At 26.6% G+C, this 20,429-nt stretch overlaps 1 protein-coding gene across 2 annotated transcripts in view; it reads right to left on the bottom strand.

Moving 5' to 3' along the window:
* Nucleotides 1-20,429, bottom strand: part of LOC135930560 (calcitonin gene-related peptide type 1 receptor-like) — a 36,516-nt gene that overhangs the window by 4,377 nt on the left and 11,710 nt on the right. For both annotated transcript variants that reach the window (XM_065467379.1, XM_065467380.1), the window contains exons 2-12: nt 15,308-15,421; nt 5,309-5,415; nt 4,941-5,032; nt 4,138-4,261; nt 3,407-3,560; nt 2,454-2,517; nt 1,532-1,595; nt 884-969; nt 549-684; nt 369-410; nt 217-297 (exon numbers count right to left, since the gene is read on the bottom strand). In XM_065467379.1, coding sequence (XP_065323451.1) covers nt 217-297; nt 369-410; nt 549-684; nt 884-969; nt 1,532-1,595; nt 2,454-2,517; nt 3,407-3,560; nt 4,138-4,261; nt 4,941-5,032; nt 5,309-5,415; nt 15,308-15,421 — 1,064 coding nt within the window. The remainder of the gene's footprint in view (nt 1-216; nt 298-368; nt 411-548; nt 685-883; nt 970-1,531; nt 1,596-2,453; nt 2,518-3,406; nt 3,561-4,137; nt 4,262-4,940; nt 5,033-5,308; nt 5,416-15,307; nt 15,422-20,429) is intronic.

Raw genomic sequence — 20,429 nt, 5'->3', positions numbered from 1 at the left:
AAATCTATCTAAAAATAATCAAGATATCTCTAAAATAGTTTATAGATACATATACAGATATTTTTTATAATATATAACTAGATAGATACAGACACCACATTTTTTATCTAGATATTTTAACAACTCTTGTATTTTTACTTTTGAAAGTTTTACTGAAAAAAAAGAAATAAAAATCAAGTTTGGATGTAGCCTTAAGTAATAAAATTTAAATATTACCATAGTAACTTGACTATATTTGGTTTTATTTGAAGGAATACATGAGGATGAATTGAAAGCAGTTTTGAGACAGTTTATCACCTAATTATTCAAAAATAAAAGGCTCAGCAAAAAATTCAATAATATTTATAAAAAATTTTAATACTGTATACTTCTCCGTTCAGAAAGCAGAATATTCCAGCAACAAACAATCCCTATTGATTATATACCAAAAATTAGAATATAAAAATATAAGTATAACACGAATTTTCAATAGGCCATTTATTTACAAATAACACTAAATTAAATCGACAACCTTACCTTCATTATATATATATAATATATTATAAAACCTGGAAAGATACCAAGATTACAGAAAAATATTCGTAAGGTGCCTCCCAATGGGACCCTTTGGGTGGACGAATGGGCATCACCAAAAAGTGAATTCCCAATAGAGGTAATAATATCAACGTCGCTTTAACGGCTTTGCTGAGGATTTCGTTTTTATATAAAAAAAATTAAATTAAGTAAATCGTGAAGAATATTTGGTAGTTTTGATCACCAACCGAAAAAATATTATCGAAAAATTGAGAAATGATTATTTTTAAAAAGAAGACATTACAAAAGAAATGACCATCATTTCTGTGGATGAATGCAAAAAAATCGCATATTATATAGGTACTGTAACCTGGTTTGATGTCTCTCTGCGCTATTGATCGATGTTAATTTGGCCACGAGAATCCGTATGATATTGCAAAGGAATACAAAACTTAACTTTTTATATTTGAGTATAGTTATAAAGTAAAAATAAAATATTTCTTTTTGATACAACTCAAATTCTTTTCTTTTGTTTCTTTATTTCTTTGTTTCTTTCTTTCTTTCTTTCTTTCTTTCTTTCTTTCTTTCTTTCTTTCTTTCTTTCTTTCTTTCTTTCTTTCTTTCTTTCTTTCTTTCTTTCTTTCTTCTTTCTTTCTTTCTTTCTTTCTTTCTTTCTTTCTTTCTTTCTTTCTTTCTTTCTTTCTTTCTTTCTTTCTTTCTTTCTTTCTTTCTTTCTTTCTTTCTTTCTTTCTTTCTTTCTTTCTTTCTTTCTTTCTTTCTTTCTTTCTTTCTTTCTTTCTTTCTTTCTTTCTTTCTTTCTTTCTTTCTTTCTTTCTTTCTTTCTTTCTTTCTTTCTTTCTTTCTTTCTTTCTTTCTTTCTTTCTTTCTTTCTTTCTTTCTTTCTTTCTTTCTTTCTTTCTTTCTTTTATTTAATGAAGTTATTGATAGAAATAATGAATTCGATTTTTCTGAAAAGCAATTTAATATTGTATATATAATGTAATTTTTTTATTCATACTATCATTGAGATAATTATAGGTCCGTTAATTATCCATTTGAATTTTGATTCGTTAGTCCAACACCTTTTTTAAAATAGTAAAAGTATATTTCTATAGATCGTACGTAGCCAGGATTTACCGGTGGGGGGGGGGGAGTATTGAACATTTTCTGGGCCACCCCGAACCCCTCATTTGACCGGCCTTCGACATGATTAAGAATGTTTGATCTACCCAATTGTTATTTTTATTCTTAATATATCATCTCCGTTAAAGTTGGCTCAACAATAAATTACAAAATTTATGCCAATATTTCGTGTTCTGTCCTATATTAAACCGTTTGGGAAACAATCTTTTGATTTCTACGATCTTTAATGGTATAATTTATTCTTTTAGTTTTATATAGCTGCAATCTCATTTTATTTTGAATCTAGTCATATCTTGAATCGAGTTATATTTTAAAATTGATATGAAACTGAATCTTTCATAACGGAGTCATAAACTCAAAATTTATCAAACTTGAAAGCTCTAATTTTAAATTTTAAGCCAATAGCTAAATTGATTTGATTTTTTAGACCGTGATTAGAGATCTGTAACGCACGAGTTTTTAGCACATCAGTCCGCTATCACTATGAGCGGGCATGGGCAGGTGGGTCAAAAATATTATTATAACAATAGGTGAACGGTTAAATTTTTCAGGCGAAAATGAGCAGAGTGGACTTAAATTTATTTTAAAAATTATTTCATAAGTTTAATAAAAAAACGAAACCAACCAATCAAATAATCTTTAAACATTGGGAGGGAATTCGTGTTTCAAAACTTGCAATTCCTTGCCCCCTCCCCATTTTGGCTACGTCTATGAAGATAGTTTTTGTTTATATTACTCACAAAATTTAATATATAAATTTAGATGGTAAAAAAAAATAATCCCTTTTGAAAACTTACGATAAAGTTTGCTGATAGAGCTTCCTCATTGTAATATACGCTATAATCATAATGAAGGGCAAACCTTTTATCATTAATATATATATATTTTTTTAAGCGAGTCATAAAAAATATTTTAAGGTCAACCAGGGCAGGGTTTAGACCGCTCCACAATGCGAATCAATTCGGTAACGATTTTGAGAAATAAAATAACCGAATAAGTTCAGTTTCTAAAACTCAAAGATTTTGGAATATGAAGTGGTTTTAACCAGTCCTTTTGACCTTCACTATAATTAATCAAAATAATTTTCTTATAATTAAATAAATGAATATTATAAAAGGACCCTATAAACCATGAATGCAAAGTGATAATTTTCTAACCCATAACTGAATGGATATAATAAAATTTTATAAAGGAATCGAAATCATAAAGAAATTTAATTTAATTAAAAATTTCTTAAATATTTTTATTTAGAATAATTATGAGTTAATTACAAAAAAGTATATATTATAATTTCAACAATTACTTTTTTTTTATTAACCCCCCCCCCCGCCCCCAGAACAACCTAAAAAGAAACTGTATAAATTTTTGAACCAGAGAATTAACCAAATATAAATCATGTTTTAAAATTAACTGGAAGGAAATTTAGCACATTATAAAATTTTATAAGGACTGTATTCGATGAATCCTTTAACTTAATGGTTAAATTCCAACAATTAAAAGTTAATTTAATCCTGTTAGATATTTTATATCTATGTTACTCATAAAATACAAAACAAAAAAAAATTAAGTTAAATTATATTATTCATTAAAGGTATTACGCTGCATTTATAGTAAGCGCGCTAATAACGCGAGACATAATACCGCCACGATATAATTTAGTAATATTTATGCATCGCTTCTATAAATGAGGCTTAAAAGGTTATCTAACTTCGTTTAATATTTTTTTTTTAAATAATCGGTTAAAACTTACCCCATCCTACTATGCATAAATAAGATAGGATGTGTTTAAGATTTCTAAGAGCCATTATAATAAGAGTATGAAGGTAGAGGCCCTCGCAGAACATCCACATGTAATTGCACGTCATAAAATATTGAGCGATTATATGAAGGACCTGACATGAAACCTAAATATTATGATCAAAGAATTTTATAGAAAAAAGAAACATCTCAAAAGTGGTCATTTCTACAGCCACCCTCTTATTAAGTTGCCCATTATTTATTTTCCACACTTTAATAAAGTTTTTTATTTTTTCCTTTCTTTCTTTCTGTAAAGTCTCTTTTTACCTCGCCCTTGATCCTTCTCTGATGCTATCATAAAAATAAACATGCTGAAATTTTCACCTAGTCTTTTTCGAATCCACTTCCATTCAAATTGGGTACTCAAATGTGGGTATTTTTTAAGCCAACCTTTATGGTTTAGCCGGAACCAATTTAAATATTTAAATAACAAATTTTAACATTTATTATAAATTCCTAATGGAACTTAGGGCTAACCAGACAATAATGTACCATTATGTTAGCAGTCTTTTATAAACTATTCGCTTTACATCACATAATAAAGTAATTTCACAGCTAAGAACAGATTTTTTTTACTCCAACCAAGAATAATATAATGAAAAAGATTCTAATAATGAAAGCAAATGGATTAAAATTATCAAAGAAGATAGCATATTAAAATGTCGCTGAAAAGTAAATATAAACTTGATTTTGTAGTAATATAGCAGGATTCATAGTCAAGGAATGCAAAATTATGCGAGAGAGATTGTTACCAATGAACGAAATGAATAATTGTTGATGAATGCGAATTCTTGTGCAATTTAAAGTTCTACGTTGAATATATTTTTTAAATGAGTAAATTTTATAAAATTTTACTATGCAATAAGCCTCAATTTTACTTGTTTAGAATAAGTTATGAAGAGAACCTATTTAAAGCCTGTAGATCACAGTCATAAACGTATCCGTGATTTTCCTAAGGGGAGGGGGAGCACTATTAGGTGAGTTCTCATAAATTTTATTGGAGAATTTTAGGTCCGCTTTGTGTAGGCCTTTAGCTGTAAAAATAATTTTGGATTTTCACTATTTTTAAATTAAAATGCCTTTTTCTAAAAATTTTGAATTATAGTCGTACTTATTTACTTTCAAATCTTCCTTATAAAGATATATTGTATACATTTTTGGGGGAGAGTGGGGGATATGGGGATGTGTCTTGGTTATGAGCGTGATCACAGTATAAATATAGAAATATTTTATTTATTATGTACATTAGTGAAACCATATTTTATGTGATCCTTTGTAAGGCCGAAGTAGTCAAACACTTCCCTCCAAAAACCCATTCAAATTATAATAAACCCCTAAAAATGTGGAAACATTATAAAATGGGAACGGCTATTATTTAGTGGGCTATACTTGTATACTATAGCTTTAAGTAGAAAATGGAGAACAATAAGAAACCGGAGCAAGATAAAATTTGGTAAAAAGAATGTATAGAAAATAAAATAAATTACTTGAATTTCCAAAATATGAAAATTGCAAGGAGTATAAAAATGAGCGATATTGAATATCCAATGATGTATAGATTTATCACTTTCTTCCTGAGCTAGTGTTAATTGATTTTACAAATAAAAAAGTTTATTATGAGGAATCATATAATTTCAAAAGTCTCTTAAAATGACACTGGTTTTGCTGGTTTGTTTTAAATTTAGAATTTTTTTTTGTAATTATTATTGTTGGTTATTATTTGAATTATGGGAAGTGGTTAAAATTAGTGTTGGTAAACGACAAGATTTATAGCCAATTTTAAATTAAGATATTCGCCAAAATAATAAAAAAAAATTGTATAAAAAAATTGTTTTTATATTGGAAATAACTTTACCTCGTAATCTCCTATGTCTATACAAGTAGTATAATTGGACCAAGTTTTATTAGTGAAGGGATGCTTGTACCACGTGCCATCAGGTAAGCAGTCTTTAAATGCTTTCCCTAAATTTTGGGATTTATATAGGAATAAAATAACAATTTATTATATTCCTTATAATTAGAATTTTTTTTGCTAAAAAAATAATGAATTTAATTGTACTTACAAATTGAAGACCTTTGCATTTTGCCATAAATTTCAAATGGTAACGTGAAAATTGGTAAAAATTTTAGTTTTGCGTAAAAAATAGTAAAAATAGTTTGCATCTAGTATTGTTAAAGGGTTCGATTTGTGCCGATTTTTAAAAACGGCTAATTCCATATTTAAGCCATAAAAATATTGACCAAGCCTCGAGATTTCGCCAATAGATATCAATTATGCCATCTATGAATAAAATCAAGCTTGCGTAAAAAGTTTTTTTTTTAGAAAAACAATAGGCTTTCTTCTGCTCCTATAGTAAGAACTATAAGGATTTTATAATAAATAAAATTGTTCTTTTTTTAAATATTATTCAAGCTCAGGTCCGGCTAGATATTTTAAAAAAAATATCTTCGAGCCTGGTCCAAAATATTTTAAAGATTTAAAGGCGGTGATTCGGGCCGATTTGTATGGCTTTAATACATATCCATCTTTGGGAGAAAACGCAAATCATGAATTTCCATGTTAAAATCAGGTTTTAATGATAATAACGGTTCAACTTCCTAATTATTTGAACTTCATCCCAGCTGGAACGCCTACTCAGGTCAGTAAAATTGCAGGACGTTAATCATCATCTGAATAAAATTGGATTTGATATCGTAGGAGGAGGATAAGGGAAAATTTTGGGAAATAGGATGTAAAATTTTAGATGGGGTGATTTTTCTTGATTCGTTTAGGGAGAGTGTAGAATATAAGTCTGAAACGGGTTAAAAAATTAACCTTCAAACAATGATGTATATATACTACTAGACTGGCGGTTCACTTATTAAATGTGTCCATACATAGGAGTCAGCTGTAGCGCCATTTTGTGGTCTGCACATCGACTAATTGTCTTTATTTATCATTATATAAAACGCGCATCAATGTAATCGACGTACAAACCACAAAATGGCGCTTTAGCTGGCTTTCCTATGTATGTGTATTTTATTTAACGAACGAGCCAATATATCGCAATATATATATCTTCGGTCTAGAATAGGAGTGCTCCACTCGACATTTTCAAAATTTCTGAGTTCGAAATGGATAATAAATTATTTATTCCCATATATATATAAAAAAAGATTAAAAACTATTAATTTTTGTTAAAGTTATTGTCAAAATTGATCAATAACTTTTTCCTATATTTTATTTTATGTTGATTTTCTCATTTTAAACATTTGCGCAAGTGGAGCACTCCAATTCTAGACCGACGATATTCATTGTATTCAAGAAAGTGAATTTAAAATTATTTTTCGGGAAAATGAGAAGAAACGAGAGTATATTTATTAAAAATTATTCTTTTTTTATTTCATAATCAAACAAAGATTGCTTGAAACGTACCCAAAAGTAGTACTTGTCTAATTGGCCTCAATCCTGTTATCGAGGAATTGGAAAGTGAGAAATTTCCCTCCCCATCGGAAATTTGCCCGTTCTTAATATATTTTTAATAAAAAGTAAATCCTTCAACGCATTCCACACCCCTTTCCCTTCCAAAAATGTATCAATATAAACAATAATTTGAAAGGATAATGGGTATAAAAGTTAATAATTTTTTTAAAATAACAACTATAAGAAAAAAAAATAGCTCCAAAATTATCTTTATAAAAATATAATATAGCCAAGGGTCTACAGTAAGTGGACCTAAATACCTCCTTTAAATTTGTGTAAGGAAAAAACACATCTGCAGTCTACACGTATGTTAGTTAGCTAGTTTGTATATTTCTTAGCCAGTTCGTTAACTAGAAACCTATAAATTAATTTAGTTTGTAAACTAGGTAAGTTTGTATAGTTGTAACATGCACATTACAAACCTTTGTTTTTTATTTATACGATATTTTCATTTTAAAAAAAAGGCAAAATTAATTAACTTTTATTATTTCTAAAAAAATAATCATTCTTTTTACAATTGAAGTAATCAAATTAATTATCATATTCGTATCTAATCTTTTGAAATGCAAAAAAACAATTTAAGTAATGATAATTTCTTTAATTTGCCAACAAAATTGATAAAATATTGAATTATAATATCTCGCAAAATAAAATATATGTATATTCTAGCCAAGGCCTAAGTAGTAGAACTGATTAAATATTTTCAAAAAAAAATTCGATTTACAAAAAAAAAATTACTTAGAAAAGAAACCTATTTATTATGATTATGTCCATGTGTTTTCCTTTTTTTTTTTAAATTTAATTTTTTAAAAAATATTTTTTTTAATCTTTTGAAATCTCGCAAAAATAAAATAATTTATTGCTATATATTAAAATTGACTTTTAAAAACTTAAAACATCGAAAAATAAATTTATAATGTTTAAAAATCTCGATATCATTTTTTTTTAAATATGGATTTAAACAGTAAAGAATATCGGTGTTGGTTCAGAATTAGATAAAAATAACGTTTCGGTTCGTAAAATATAAATAATGATTCTTAAAAACCGGTTCTAACCTACAATATATTAGAATTATGTAAAGAGAAGCACATTTTTTAAAATATTTTATCACTATTTCTTCCCTTAAAAAAATTCAAGCCCGTATACAATTAAAATATTCCAGATTTTCTTTTTACAAATTATATTATCTATAAAGGAGAAATAAATACAATCAAGATTTTAAAATTTGCAATTATTAAAAATTTCCAACAAAATTTTGGTAATTAAAAAATTTGCAATAAACTATACACTTTCATAAGTGGAATAATAAGAATAAACAACGTTCCATTGGTGAATTCTCCAGATATGATTATGGAAATTTTACTTTAATTTAAATTATATATTTTATTTGAATTTAAGAGTAGCGCCATCGATTACTCTATGAATAATATTTAACTATATTTCTTTTTCTTATTTTTATTCTTATAACGTAAATGTAATAATAATTCTCTTTCGAAGTTAATCTTATTATATCTGATAAGAGAAATTATTTACATTATGAGAATGCAACACATACTAAAGGAGTTTTTTTTTAAATTTTTTATATTTTTGTTATATAATGATAATTTTTTAAAAAAGGAAGTTAGACTACAAGTCCCAAGAAACAAGATTATAAAATAATATTATTAATAATTGCTATAATTTGTTTTAGAATAAAATTTTTTTTATTAGGGTTTAGATGTAATATCAAAAAATTCAAACCGGCGCAGCAACATTTTTAGAGATTCCAGGTTTGGGTGAGTAAATTTTTAACGTTTCAGATTTGGTTAGGCTTCTAGATATTAACGGTTATAGTTTAATGTTTCGCGGTTCAATTTTCATCTCCGAGAAAAACTTAGTTCGCTATCAAAGAAATTTGCTTTCTGTGCTAGAATGATTATTTGTATTAGTAAGATAAGTCCAACCTTGCTAGTTCCATCAAATAATGCATCCGATTATTAGAACTCCCTGGAACCCTAAAATACCATCATCTTGGCATTGGGGGCATTGGGGGCATCTCGGTCTCTAGGTTATTATGGGTTGAGCCTTTTTTACTGTTCCAAAATTATTGAAGACTCTTTAAAAATTTTCTGTTGATATTGTGAAATGCACAAAACTATAACTTGAAGTGTATCATAAAATAAATTTTTATTTTACGCGTATCATATTTAATATAAATGATGGCCAATATCTTTCATTTTTTTTGGTATAGACTGGAAGGGGGGGGGGGGGTATTAAATCATCTAGAATAAATTGTGCTTTATACTAAACCGGATAAAATTTAGATGTAGTATATTAGAGATTTTAAATTTTTAAAAAATGATTACCAAAAAAATATTACCCAATTAGTTTTTGTTGTATATAAGAAATTAGTAAACATTATTAATTTAGCGATAACCGATAGTGACGTGCAATTATTTTTTAAGTGCAATTAATTTATAGTCTACTTAAATGACCAGCATATATTTGTAATTAGTATATATTTTAATAGTGAACTTTTAGTTTTTACTAAACTAATATACCTTATACATATAAACCATTTCTGATTTTCAAATGTATCCTTTTGAAAATAAAAGTAAATATGCGTGAATGATGGTCAAAAGAGAAAGATACAAAGGATTGTCAAAGAAGGTGTCACAAATTCAAATTATGCTTTATAAAAATTACATTTTAAAAAAATCTATTTTAGGAAATGAAACCAATTTCAACGCATTTTTAATATTAAATAATGGAATTATATTAAAATTATCTAATTTATAAAATGGACTCAATTTCTTTCAATAATATATATCAAAATACATTAATAAATTCTATAATATCAAAATTCAAAATAATTAAATCCTCTTATGCATTGACGTAGCTAAAATAATGTTGGCCGAATTGCATTTATGTTTTATAATATCAATTTAGGCTAGTTAGTTGTAAATTCAGAAATAAAATCGAAATACATTAGAATTTCCAACAAGTAACGTAATTACGAAAAATTTCATCTAATGCATTTTCTTCGAATAATGTGATTAAATTTAAATATACCTTTTCATAGAAAATGGCTATCAATTCACCAATTTGGGTTCGGAAGAAACAAATATCTCAAACATATTTATTTAATTTGATTTTTTCGATTTTCATTTTATTTTTTGGAAAAATAATTTGAATACAATTTTAATTTTTGGGTGTTTAATTATATTTACAATATAATCTCGCAAAAAGAATATTAACCTTCCAAATTGCACAAGAATTCCGATAGAAACACGATTTCCTATTATAAATCAATAAATTCAATCAATCATCCCTTTTTAAAAAAAAATTCAAACCAGCAAATAATGCCTAGATTTGGCACATAAGTCCTTCATTTTCAGTTTCACTATTATTATAATAACATAATCTTGGATGCTTTTCTTTTAAAGATCAATAGAACTTATAAATTAATTTTTAGTTTGACAATTTTCTTTACTTTTCTGGTTTGAAAGACAAAATCAGAAATAAAAATTACTTTTAATTACTCTTAGTTTCATCCCAGTTATAACCTTACTCATAAAAAATATATATATTCCTATCTCATATTTGTCGACCATTTTAATCTAATTCTAGTTCATGATGTTAGTTTTAAAAGAACGAACTAATCCCCCAAATAATTGAATCTTTTACATACAAAATACAAGTAATATAATTCAAGGAAGCATTGTGTTTTTGATAAAAATTAGTAATGGGCTACTAGTGCGAATTTGTTCATTTATTTTGCTATATTAATAGAATATTATTGGAACGTCATCAATAGATAAATTTTTAACTCATTTTTATAGTTTACTTTCACTGTGTTTGTTGTTAAACGCCGATTTGGGACGATTTTTAAAAACGGCCCTAAGATTTTAGCAAAAATATTCTTATGTAAAATTCTAAATTTGGCAAAAAGACGTCCAACCCTTTCTTCCACCTATTTGCAAAATCTCTAAATTTTTTATAATAATATTATGACTATAATCTTACTAAGGCCCGTTTTTAAAAACTGATTTAAAAATTTAAAGTTATCATAAAATTATAATTATAATAACAGTGGATATCTTTATCTGAAGTGCTCTTTGACAAAAGAATCCCACACAAATTGAAGGGGAAAATTTACAGTTCCATAGTACAACCAACTATTCTATATAGTTCGGAAACATGGCCAACCAAAGAATCAGACGAGAGAAGAGAAGTCTACAATCTATGGAGATGGAGGATGATTGTTGGGGTAACAAAAAAGGCTAAGGTGCGAAGTACAAGAATACTAGGAAGTTTAAAGGTAGTGCCCATTAAGACTAAGATAATGGTAAACAGACTTGGGTGGTATGGGCACACAATGAGAAGGCCTATGAACTATACAGAGGAAATAAGGTTGAGAGTTTGGAAGTGATGGGTAAACGTAAAAGAGGAAGGCCAAAACTTTAATGGTGCCATAAAGTTAGAGCCAAAATAGAAGTATAAATTAGATAAAAGAGATAGTATGAATAACATAAAGTGGAGAGAGATATTGAAGGAGCTTACCGCCAGAAAATGTGAAAGCTAAAGAGAAAAAAAAAAAATAAAATTCAAATTATCTTCCTTTTCATTCTTTCAATTCATTCGAAATGTAATTTTTTTTTGTTTCCAATTGGAATTGGCTGGTAAAATAAAAAATAAATAAAACGACCACCAAAATAAAACAGAAAATTTATAAAATTAAATTATTTTTTCCACGAAAAATTCATTGGAGTATTAATTTTTTTTTAATAAAATTTTTTTTTTCTCAAAATTTAATGTTCATAAACCAGAATTTTTTTTTATTAGTATTATGTTCCGTTATTATCTTTCCCATATTTTATTAACATTATTATACGTGGTTTTCAGATTCTAGTTTTTCATTATAATAAATATAAAATATAATGGTTTAATTTACGACCACATTTTTATTTTTCTAAAAAAAATATATTTTTTTGACAAACGAAACAAAAAAAAATATATATACATAAATAAATTATTATGAATATTTTCGGTCCGAAAAATAGCGTATTATGGTTCCATTATTATTCCTTGAATTGGAATTTAGAAGGAAAAGAAAAGGCATAAAAAAAATTTTTTTTAATATATTTTAAACGAAATTCTCTTGAGCATCATTATAATATTTAATAAACTTCTTTTTTTTTCAAAGAGGAATATTCATAATTAAAATCAAATGGTGCAAAAAATAAAGAAATTATATTATGCGCATATTTTTACAACTTTTTCCGTATTATTGAACTAAAAACTGTAAATTTTATGAGAAAAAGTAGATTCGTTAGTTAAACCGTTTTAAGATAAGAACAATAATAGTAAATCGCAAGAGGGCTGGCTAAATTGATTTCAGTGAAATCAACGAGGTTCAAATTATTGGTTAGAAATGATTTTAATAAGGTTTCTAGAGCCAATAAATGAAAACGGCAAACTCAATATTTTAGCAATAAAAATATTTCCTAAACTCGAGATTTCGCTAATAGATGTCCAAATCTTTGTGCCATATATGTCTAAAATCTTTAGGCTTGCTTAATATTTTTCTAATAAAATTATGCGATAGCCGTTTTTAAAAATCTCAAAATGAGCCATTTAACAACCCTATTTTTATTGTTATAAATATAAACAGAGTATAACAATTTTCAAATAAGCATTTGAAAATTCTTTCCGCCCAAAATTTGAGCAAAAAATCTTTAAAGATCAAAAAAATTGAAGATCTTTTCGTAAAAAAATTTGAGCAAAAAATCTTTAATGATCAAAAAATTGAAGAATCTTTTCATAAAAAAATATTATTGAGCACTCTTAAAGAAGATTTTTGAGCAAAATGAAAAATGTTATTTGTAAAAAAATCATCTTTGAGCAATGTTCAAATTTTTTTTTATAAAAATATAGGAAAAAATTTCCCAGAGCAAATGCTAAACCCTGGTTGTAAATGAATGCAAAAATTAACTTCTGGATCTATTAGACCCATGTTTCGTAAAAAATGTTTTCTAATTTATGGAGTAGCGGCAATGTGTTTTTTTTCTATTTTATATCATTTTTTTAGGTGCTATTTAAATTAAAAAATCTTTTACCGGAAATGTATCCCATATGAAATTTTGAATTTATAATAATTTATATTCGTTTTTCCATTTTTTATATAAATTATAAATGACACAAATGTCAACGGCAAAATTGTCTACAACTAATAAGATAGGTGTTCTAAACATGCTACAATAAATTTCCGCTAAAAATATCTTATCATTTAACCAAGAGTGCCGTAAATGATAGCCTAACTTTGTTCCCTAATATGGGTATATTGAAAAATATATAGATGTAGCTTATGAGTCTTTTTTGCACTAATAATCATAACTCGAAAATTCCTGTAATTTATAAAGACAATAGCTATAAAACGGTCAAAATCCAATTTCAAAACATTCGGCTTAATTCTATCTGAAAAATTCCCATATTAAGTATTAAAGTTTATTAAACGCAAGATTAGTGAATTAGGGTTACAAATCTTGGTTTAGTAGCGGGTATAAAAAAATCCTCTGAGATTTATGGGATATTTATTTAAGGTAAAGTAGTTGCTAAAGTGTTTTATCAAAGGGTATATATAGACTATATTAGTTTTATGAAACTAATTTAAAATCCTGTTCAACCGAATATTTCTAGATATCTACCGATAGAATAAATTCAAATTGCAGAATATACCAAATTAGCAATTCAAAATAATTGTTTTTAAGCAAAATAAATGGCATATATTTAACATTTCCTCATTGTAGATATAAAGTTAACCCCTCTTCAATATTCAACTCGATTTGAACTGATTTTTTAAACTGGCAAATTCAATATCTTAGCCGGGAAGATTTTCTAAGCATAGAGATTTCGCCAATAAATGTCCAAACCTTTGTGCGCCACCTATAACCAAAATCATCAGGCTTGCGTAACATTTTTCAAAGTAAAATATTTAGTTCGCCGTTTTTAAAAATTGTCTCAAATCGAGCTGTTGAACAACATTAGTGGAAACCTTCATTTTGAACAAATAAAATTAATGTTTCATCCTATTTTATAAACAAATAATTTGTCAGATAACATTTAAGCAAACTATACAAAGGAAAAAATGGGGAAAAGAATTTAGCCTGGATTTAAAAATATAATACAAACCGGGGTTGGGCTCTGTAAAACCTAAAAATAATCAAATTATGACCCGAGGATGGACAGAGCTTGAAAATATAAATTAACAAATAAGCGGTGAGCTGGATTTAACATTTAATTCGCTTCTTATATTTTCGACTTCTCCATGAAACCATTAATAAAAAATCTGAATCCCTCAAGATCCCCTAAGCCAATGACGTTCAGACGACTTCTCCCGGGTTACAAAATATCAAATGATTTTATTATAGAGGTAACCCCCCCCCTGAAATTTAAATGACGAAATCGTACTATACCCACCCCCGTGTTAGAGATCCTATACCGGACTACTGGGGTTTAAAATAGTTGTAAGATCTCTGGTATAAATTATTTCAAATATGTCAAAGTATACAATATAGAAAAAAAATTATATTAAGGCAATCATTATATATATTGACCACCTTGACATATTTAAGAGAGGGGAGTTATTACCTATCAATCACCCTCTCCGAAATAAAATCCTATATATGGCACTTGCCCAGATTAAGATATCATTGGATTTCTATTACTTGATTGAGGAAAATATGATTCTCGGTTGAGCGAATTCTATTTTATACCATAGTATATTATTATTATATTTAATAACATCACAATGAGCTGTAAATTAAATCCATTATCAGCTATAAAAATATATTTAAGCTACTTCCAATTTACACATAAACTTAGATTTAGATGATCAAATTTAGTTTTTTGGTTATTAACTAAATCCTATTTTTTTTAGCTAACTTTATATTATGAGATTAATTAAGATTTACTTTTATCAATGACCAATTATTATTTTAAAAATCCTTTTAAAAATATAATTAAAATCATTTTTAATATAATTTTTTAGATGTGCTAGTTTCATTAAAAAAAATAAAGACTAAAATTCAATTATAGAATATTAACTTAGTCCTAACCAAAATTTTCCCCTATAAGTTATGTATATATCAGCCTACAGAGGTACCCCATACAAGGCCCGGATTTGAAATTTTTTTTTTGACCCGACTCGGATTTTTGAAAAAAAATACAATGATCCGATTTAGATCAATTTTTAAAAATGGCCCGTCCTGGCTAAAATCTTAATCGGGCCTTTTAAAAATAGACCCAAAACAATACTATATGGGAGCAATTAATACTTTTATGATAGAAAAAAATATTAAAATTAAAATCTTTCTATTAATTGAACAAATATGTAAATGTTTATTTGTAAACTTTGTGGATCGAATCCCGTGACATAATCTGGACAATCTATGAAAGTTCTGGTGCCCGGTAAAGTTTGATTCCAGCAACCATACCCATCGAAGGTTGGAGGGCATATCCTTTTGTCTGATATTTTTTTTAAAAAATAGATAAGCTTTAAAAATAAATGTCATGTTTATAATCGTGATTTTTAATAAAAAAAAATGTTGTCGACTGGATAAATAAAATAACGAGTTTAAACACCTATTCATGTATATTAATTGATATTATGATATCTACAAAAATTCTAAAAAAGTATCATTTAAAAATCATGATAAGAGGAGGGATTAGCCGAACCGTTAAACTGCTATTAACCGTTATTATTTACAGAACCTTGCATCTAGCCTTAGCCGTTAAGAATTTTGTTATCCGAACCTGAACCGAACCTTGAAAAAGGCATGTAAACCGATTTGAACTTTTTATTGCAAAAATTTCAAACCGGGCCATAATGGAAGCTCTGACATGTTATACTAATAGATAAATCTTTTGACTTTGAATATTGGGAATTGTGAGCAGTTGTAAGATTACGACTTACTATAATAATGGTTAAATGTCTCTGGATCATATTTGGCTATTATTAAAGCATATGAATATATTCCCGAAGTCCACCAACTAGTTATAATGGTGGCACTTATTAAGTAAAACGAAGTTAACATTTAAAATGTGATGTCCAATGACCACTTTCGATTGCAGAGAAGCGGTATTTATAAAAAGCATTTTAAAATTTAATATATGTGTAAAATTAATGCTAACTAGCCGAAGATCGGTAAAAAGCTGGAAATTAGAGCAGTTTGTTAATTTTTAAAATTTTTGATCTTTATAGGAATATCGAGCGAAATAGAGAGCGCAGAATTTTTTTTTTTATTTCTGTCAAATTTTCTATTACGAGATTAGGTTAAATTCAATTTTGGCTTTTCAAAAAATATGAATTTAAAATTTTTTTTTAAAAAAAACGGAAATTTATTACCATTTTAGGTTTTTACATTTTATAATTTAAATTAAAATGATAAAACATTAAATTTATATTACAATTCGTTCGAAACAAATTTAATTGCTTTAATTCGCATTATATTTATTTTGCCATTTTAACATTGAAAAATTATACCAAAATTTAAAAATCAAATTAAAATTAAATTAACGTTTTGCTTTCCCCGCTTCAACTTTATTATAAAACACTTGAATGGATTACAGAATATTGGAAGAAATAAAACTAAAAAATTAGCTATATAAAAATAAGATATGCATTACAAGTTCGGTTTTATTTTCTTTCCCTTGAAGCTTTGAATAAATAAATTTATGAAATATAATTTCAATAAATTTCACATGATATATGATCTATTATTTTTTATTATGATAAAATATCAAAAAGTCTTAATGGTATATGAAAAAAAATAACCCAAAATTTTTCTTTTAATTCATTTTTTTTTTCCGGACATGGGATACTTTATTTGAATATTTACTTCAAATTTAAAAATGTAAATTACGTAATTATATTAGGGGAAACCAGGGTAAAGTCGGCGCAAGGGGCTTGTCGATTCCGCGGATTTTATTTAAAACCAGATATGTTCAGAAATTCTAATTTAATTACGGAATAGCATGTATAATATGCATATATGAGAGGAGAAATATTTTATACCTTTCAGCTTATTTAAACTTTTTTATAGTAAAATGTGTCTTTTAGGTGTGGCATAAAGATATGAAGAGTTAAAAAATAATAAAATTGACATTATATGAAATCTAAAACCTCTTTTCACATTTCTAAAAGGTATTAATTGTATTAGTAATTAGTAGCTAATAGAATCAGGGCTATTTGGATCAATCAAATTATGCTTACAAATATGATATATTTTAATAAGTATTCATCGATCACTATTATTATATATTTTAATAATTCTATACGATAATTCAGTAGAATTAGGAAATAAAAAATAATTAAATATTTTACACATTTTTTCTAATTCAAATAATGTCACTTTTATATGAATTATTTTTGTATAAATGGTATATTTATATCAATAAAACATTGTCCATGTTAATTGAATCTACAAGCGCCGTGTTTGGGGCTTGTTGGCGCAAAAATTCACTTTACAAGAATCAATCTTGAGAAAAAAGTGTAAAATAATTTTAAAATTTATCAATGTACAAGGTTACGTAGATATTTGGGTTTTCTTATAATTTTTTGAAAATTTAAATAATTATTTTTGGACCTATTATGACTTTGACAAAACAAATTTTCACTAAAAATAGCAAAATTGCCCCCCTCCCCCCCAAAAAAAATAAGCAGTTGGCCCCTTCAATTGGAAATTCCTAGCTATGGGCCTGCAGAAGTATATCGGAAAATTGATTAAATGTATTAACTTTACTTAATATATATTAGAGACCTGCGTACCATTTGCACAGCCCGGTCCGGATTTTTTAGAACAAATTTCGGTCCGGTCCGGAGTTTTTTTTTCAAATAAATATTTCTGCCCGGCCCGAACTTTATATTTTCAGGACTGGCCCTGATTTTGTTAAAATATATTCTATTTATTTTTAATTTTTAGCTAATAATGGCAATTTAAAATATTTTATTTTAAAATAATGGGCCTTTTTATATTTTATTCCGATTTACATATTTGGAATAATTATTTTCTAATAATATTTTAAATATTTTGTATTTTCTAATAATTTATTATCTGTGTTCGAAATTGTCATTTTTTTGTAAATTTTTTTTATGATAATTAAAAATAAGGGGACGGGAAAAGATCCAAGTCAAAAAAAAATGTTTAAATTTAATCATCGTTCTTTTTTCTGAGAACTTAATTATAATCTATTTTTCTAATGATTTTTTTTAATAGCCTTAATATTATGTTAAGTTTTAAATATTAATCGAATAATATATCATCAGGGCAGGTTAATGTAATATTTATAGATGTAATTAATTGTGTATAAAAGTCTATTTTAGATTGTCATTAACCTGCTCTAATGATAAATTTATTATTCGATTAATATTTAATTCTGAATCCGTTTTTTAAAAAAAAAATCTTATGTTAATTAATAAACTGTCTAGGGAAGGTATTGAGGAACGGAATATTGTGATTATATAATACTAGTGTTATTAAACGGCTCGATTTGAGTCGATTTTTAAAAATGGCTAACTCAATAGTATATCCAGAAAAATATAAGCGAGCTTGAAGATTTTTTTCATAGTTTAGCACAAAAACTTGAACATCTATTAGGGAAATCTCAGGACTTAGGTAATATTTTTCTAGCTAAAATATTGAGTTATCTGTTTTTAAAAATCGGCTCAAATCAAGCCGTTTAACAACACTATAAATATAAAGCTGAAAAAAATCGGTCTGTCTACTTTGGGCACCGTTAGTTCCAATATTTTTGCCCAACCTAGAACGTTGCCCAATTTATCAAGACTTTTTTACTTTCTAGGTAGTAGTTAATAGGAATTTGATCGAATCAAAATTTTTAAAAGAATTAGGGAGTTGCTTGATTCATTAAGAACCCAAATTAAGCAAATTTCACTGTAAAAGATATTATCGATGTCATCATTTTAAATAATCAATTATTTATACCTGCGGAAATAATTATTAATAACGTCAATACATTGCAATTATTTATTAGATTAAATTCCAAGATATGAAAGAAAAAATTCATAAAGTTTTATTGCCACTTTGACGCAAGGTCAATATAAAGCATAGTCGATATTAATAATTTATAATTGTAATCTAATAATTAGAAAAGAAATAAAAAATTCATGAAATTTATAGAAGATGCCAAAATTTATTTTATTATTTCTGTATACAACAGTAATCTAGTTAGTTTAAACTTTCATTCTATTATCTTTCTTCCATCTTTTGTCTCTCGATAGCTTATTATTATTCTTTATTTTCCCTTCCTTGTTCTAATATCCATCTTATCTCAATCTTATTCGACTTTCTTCACTTATTTATCACCACCTACCTTCTATCTTTCAGTTTTCCTTTATTTTTTACTTTCCTCCGACATAATAAAATGATCAAACTCGTAACCCACACCCACCCCCTCTCCCCTGTAGCAAAATTTTCGAATTGTGAATTGCAAATTATACTATTTCCAATATGTTATATTCTATTTTAAATATTAGTAAAAAGTTAAAACTAATTAAAATATTTATTCCTTATATCTCACGAAAATTTAGAGTTTATTTTCTTACATCTCTGTTTAAACCATAAACACTAAAGGATATAAGAAAATTTTATCAACCAAAAAAACAAATCTATTTAATTTATCTCTTACTAATAGTAATAAGTATTTATAAAATGTTCAGATATCCAAAGTATTTCTGAAAATTCTTGCGCTAAAGGAACAAAGAAATTACAAAAAACATACCCGACAAGATGGGGCCTTCGATATCAAAGTGTCAAAGCATTTTTGGATTTAGAAGAGCCTATTTTGAGAAATATCAGGATGACCTGAGTTGATACATTATTAGATTCAATACGATTGCCGATTTTCTTTGCATTAGAATCAACAATTTTATGCAACATTTTCAAAAATATGATACGGATTTGGCTGACTCGAATATTATTATATTACAACTTATAAAACTAAGAAATAATATCGACCAATAATTTCACGAGATTTATATGTGATTGTTGAGGCGAAAGGAAAATTATATGATTTTGAGATTCGCAACCTCGATTTATACATGGACATTCAAATCATTCTAATATTACATGGACGCATTTGAGGATAACTATAAAATAACCGTTTTTATTTTACTTTTGGCTGCATTTTTGACTCAAATCAATGAACGATTTGTGATTCATCATCCAATTTACAAATACTATTACCTATAAATCCTTCTGCGGTTTATTAAATCTTGATATTAAAAATTATATTTTAATTTTATTCAAAGGATATATATAAATATATTTGAAGTCCAATTCATTTCTGAATTTAAATCTTGGTGTGAAAGATTAATTTTAGTAGATACATTGCATATTTAAAATTATATTTTGGAGTTTTTATATAAAATCACTATATATCTTGGCAACAATACTAATTAGTATACGAGCACAAATGAGAGGATCATTTCTTCATTACAGAGAATAAAAACTTA

Source organism: Gordionus sp. m RMFG-2023, chromosome 5, assembly GCF_954871325.1.
Source record: "Gordionus sp. m RMFG-2023 chromosome 5, tfGorSpeb1-WG-v2, whole genome shotgun sequence".
Lineage (NCBI taxonomy): Eukaryota > Metazoa > Nematomorpha > Gordioida > Chordodea > Parachordodidae > Gordionus > Gordionus sp. m RMFG-2023.
The sequence above is the reverse complement of the archived record's forward strand: the minus strand, read 5'-3'. Positions and strand labels throughout refer to the sequence as shown.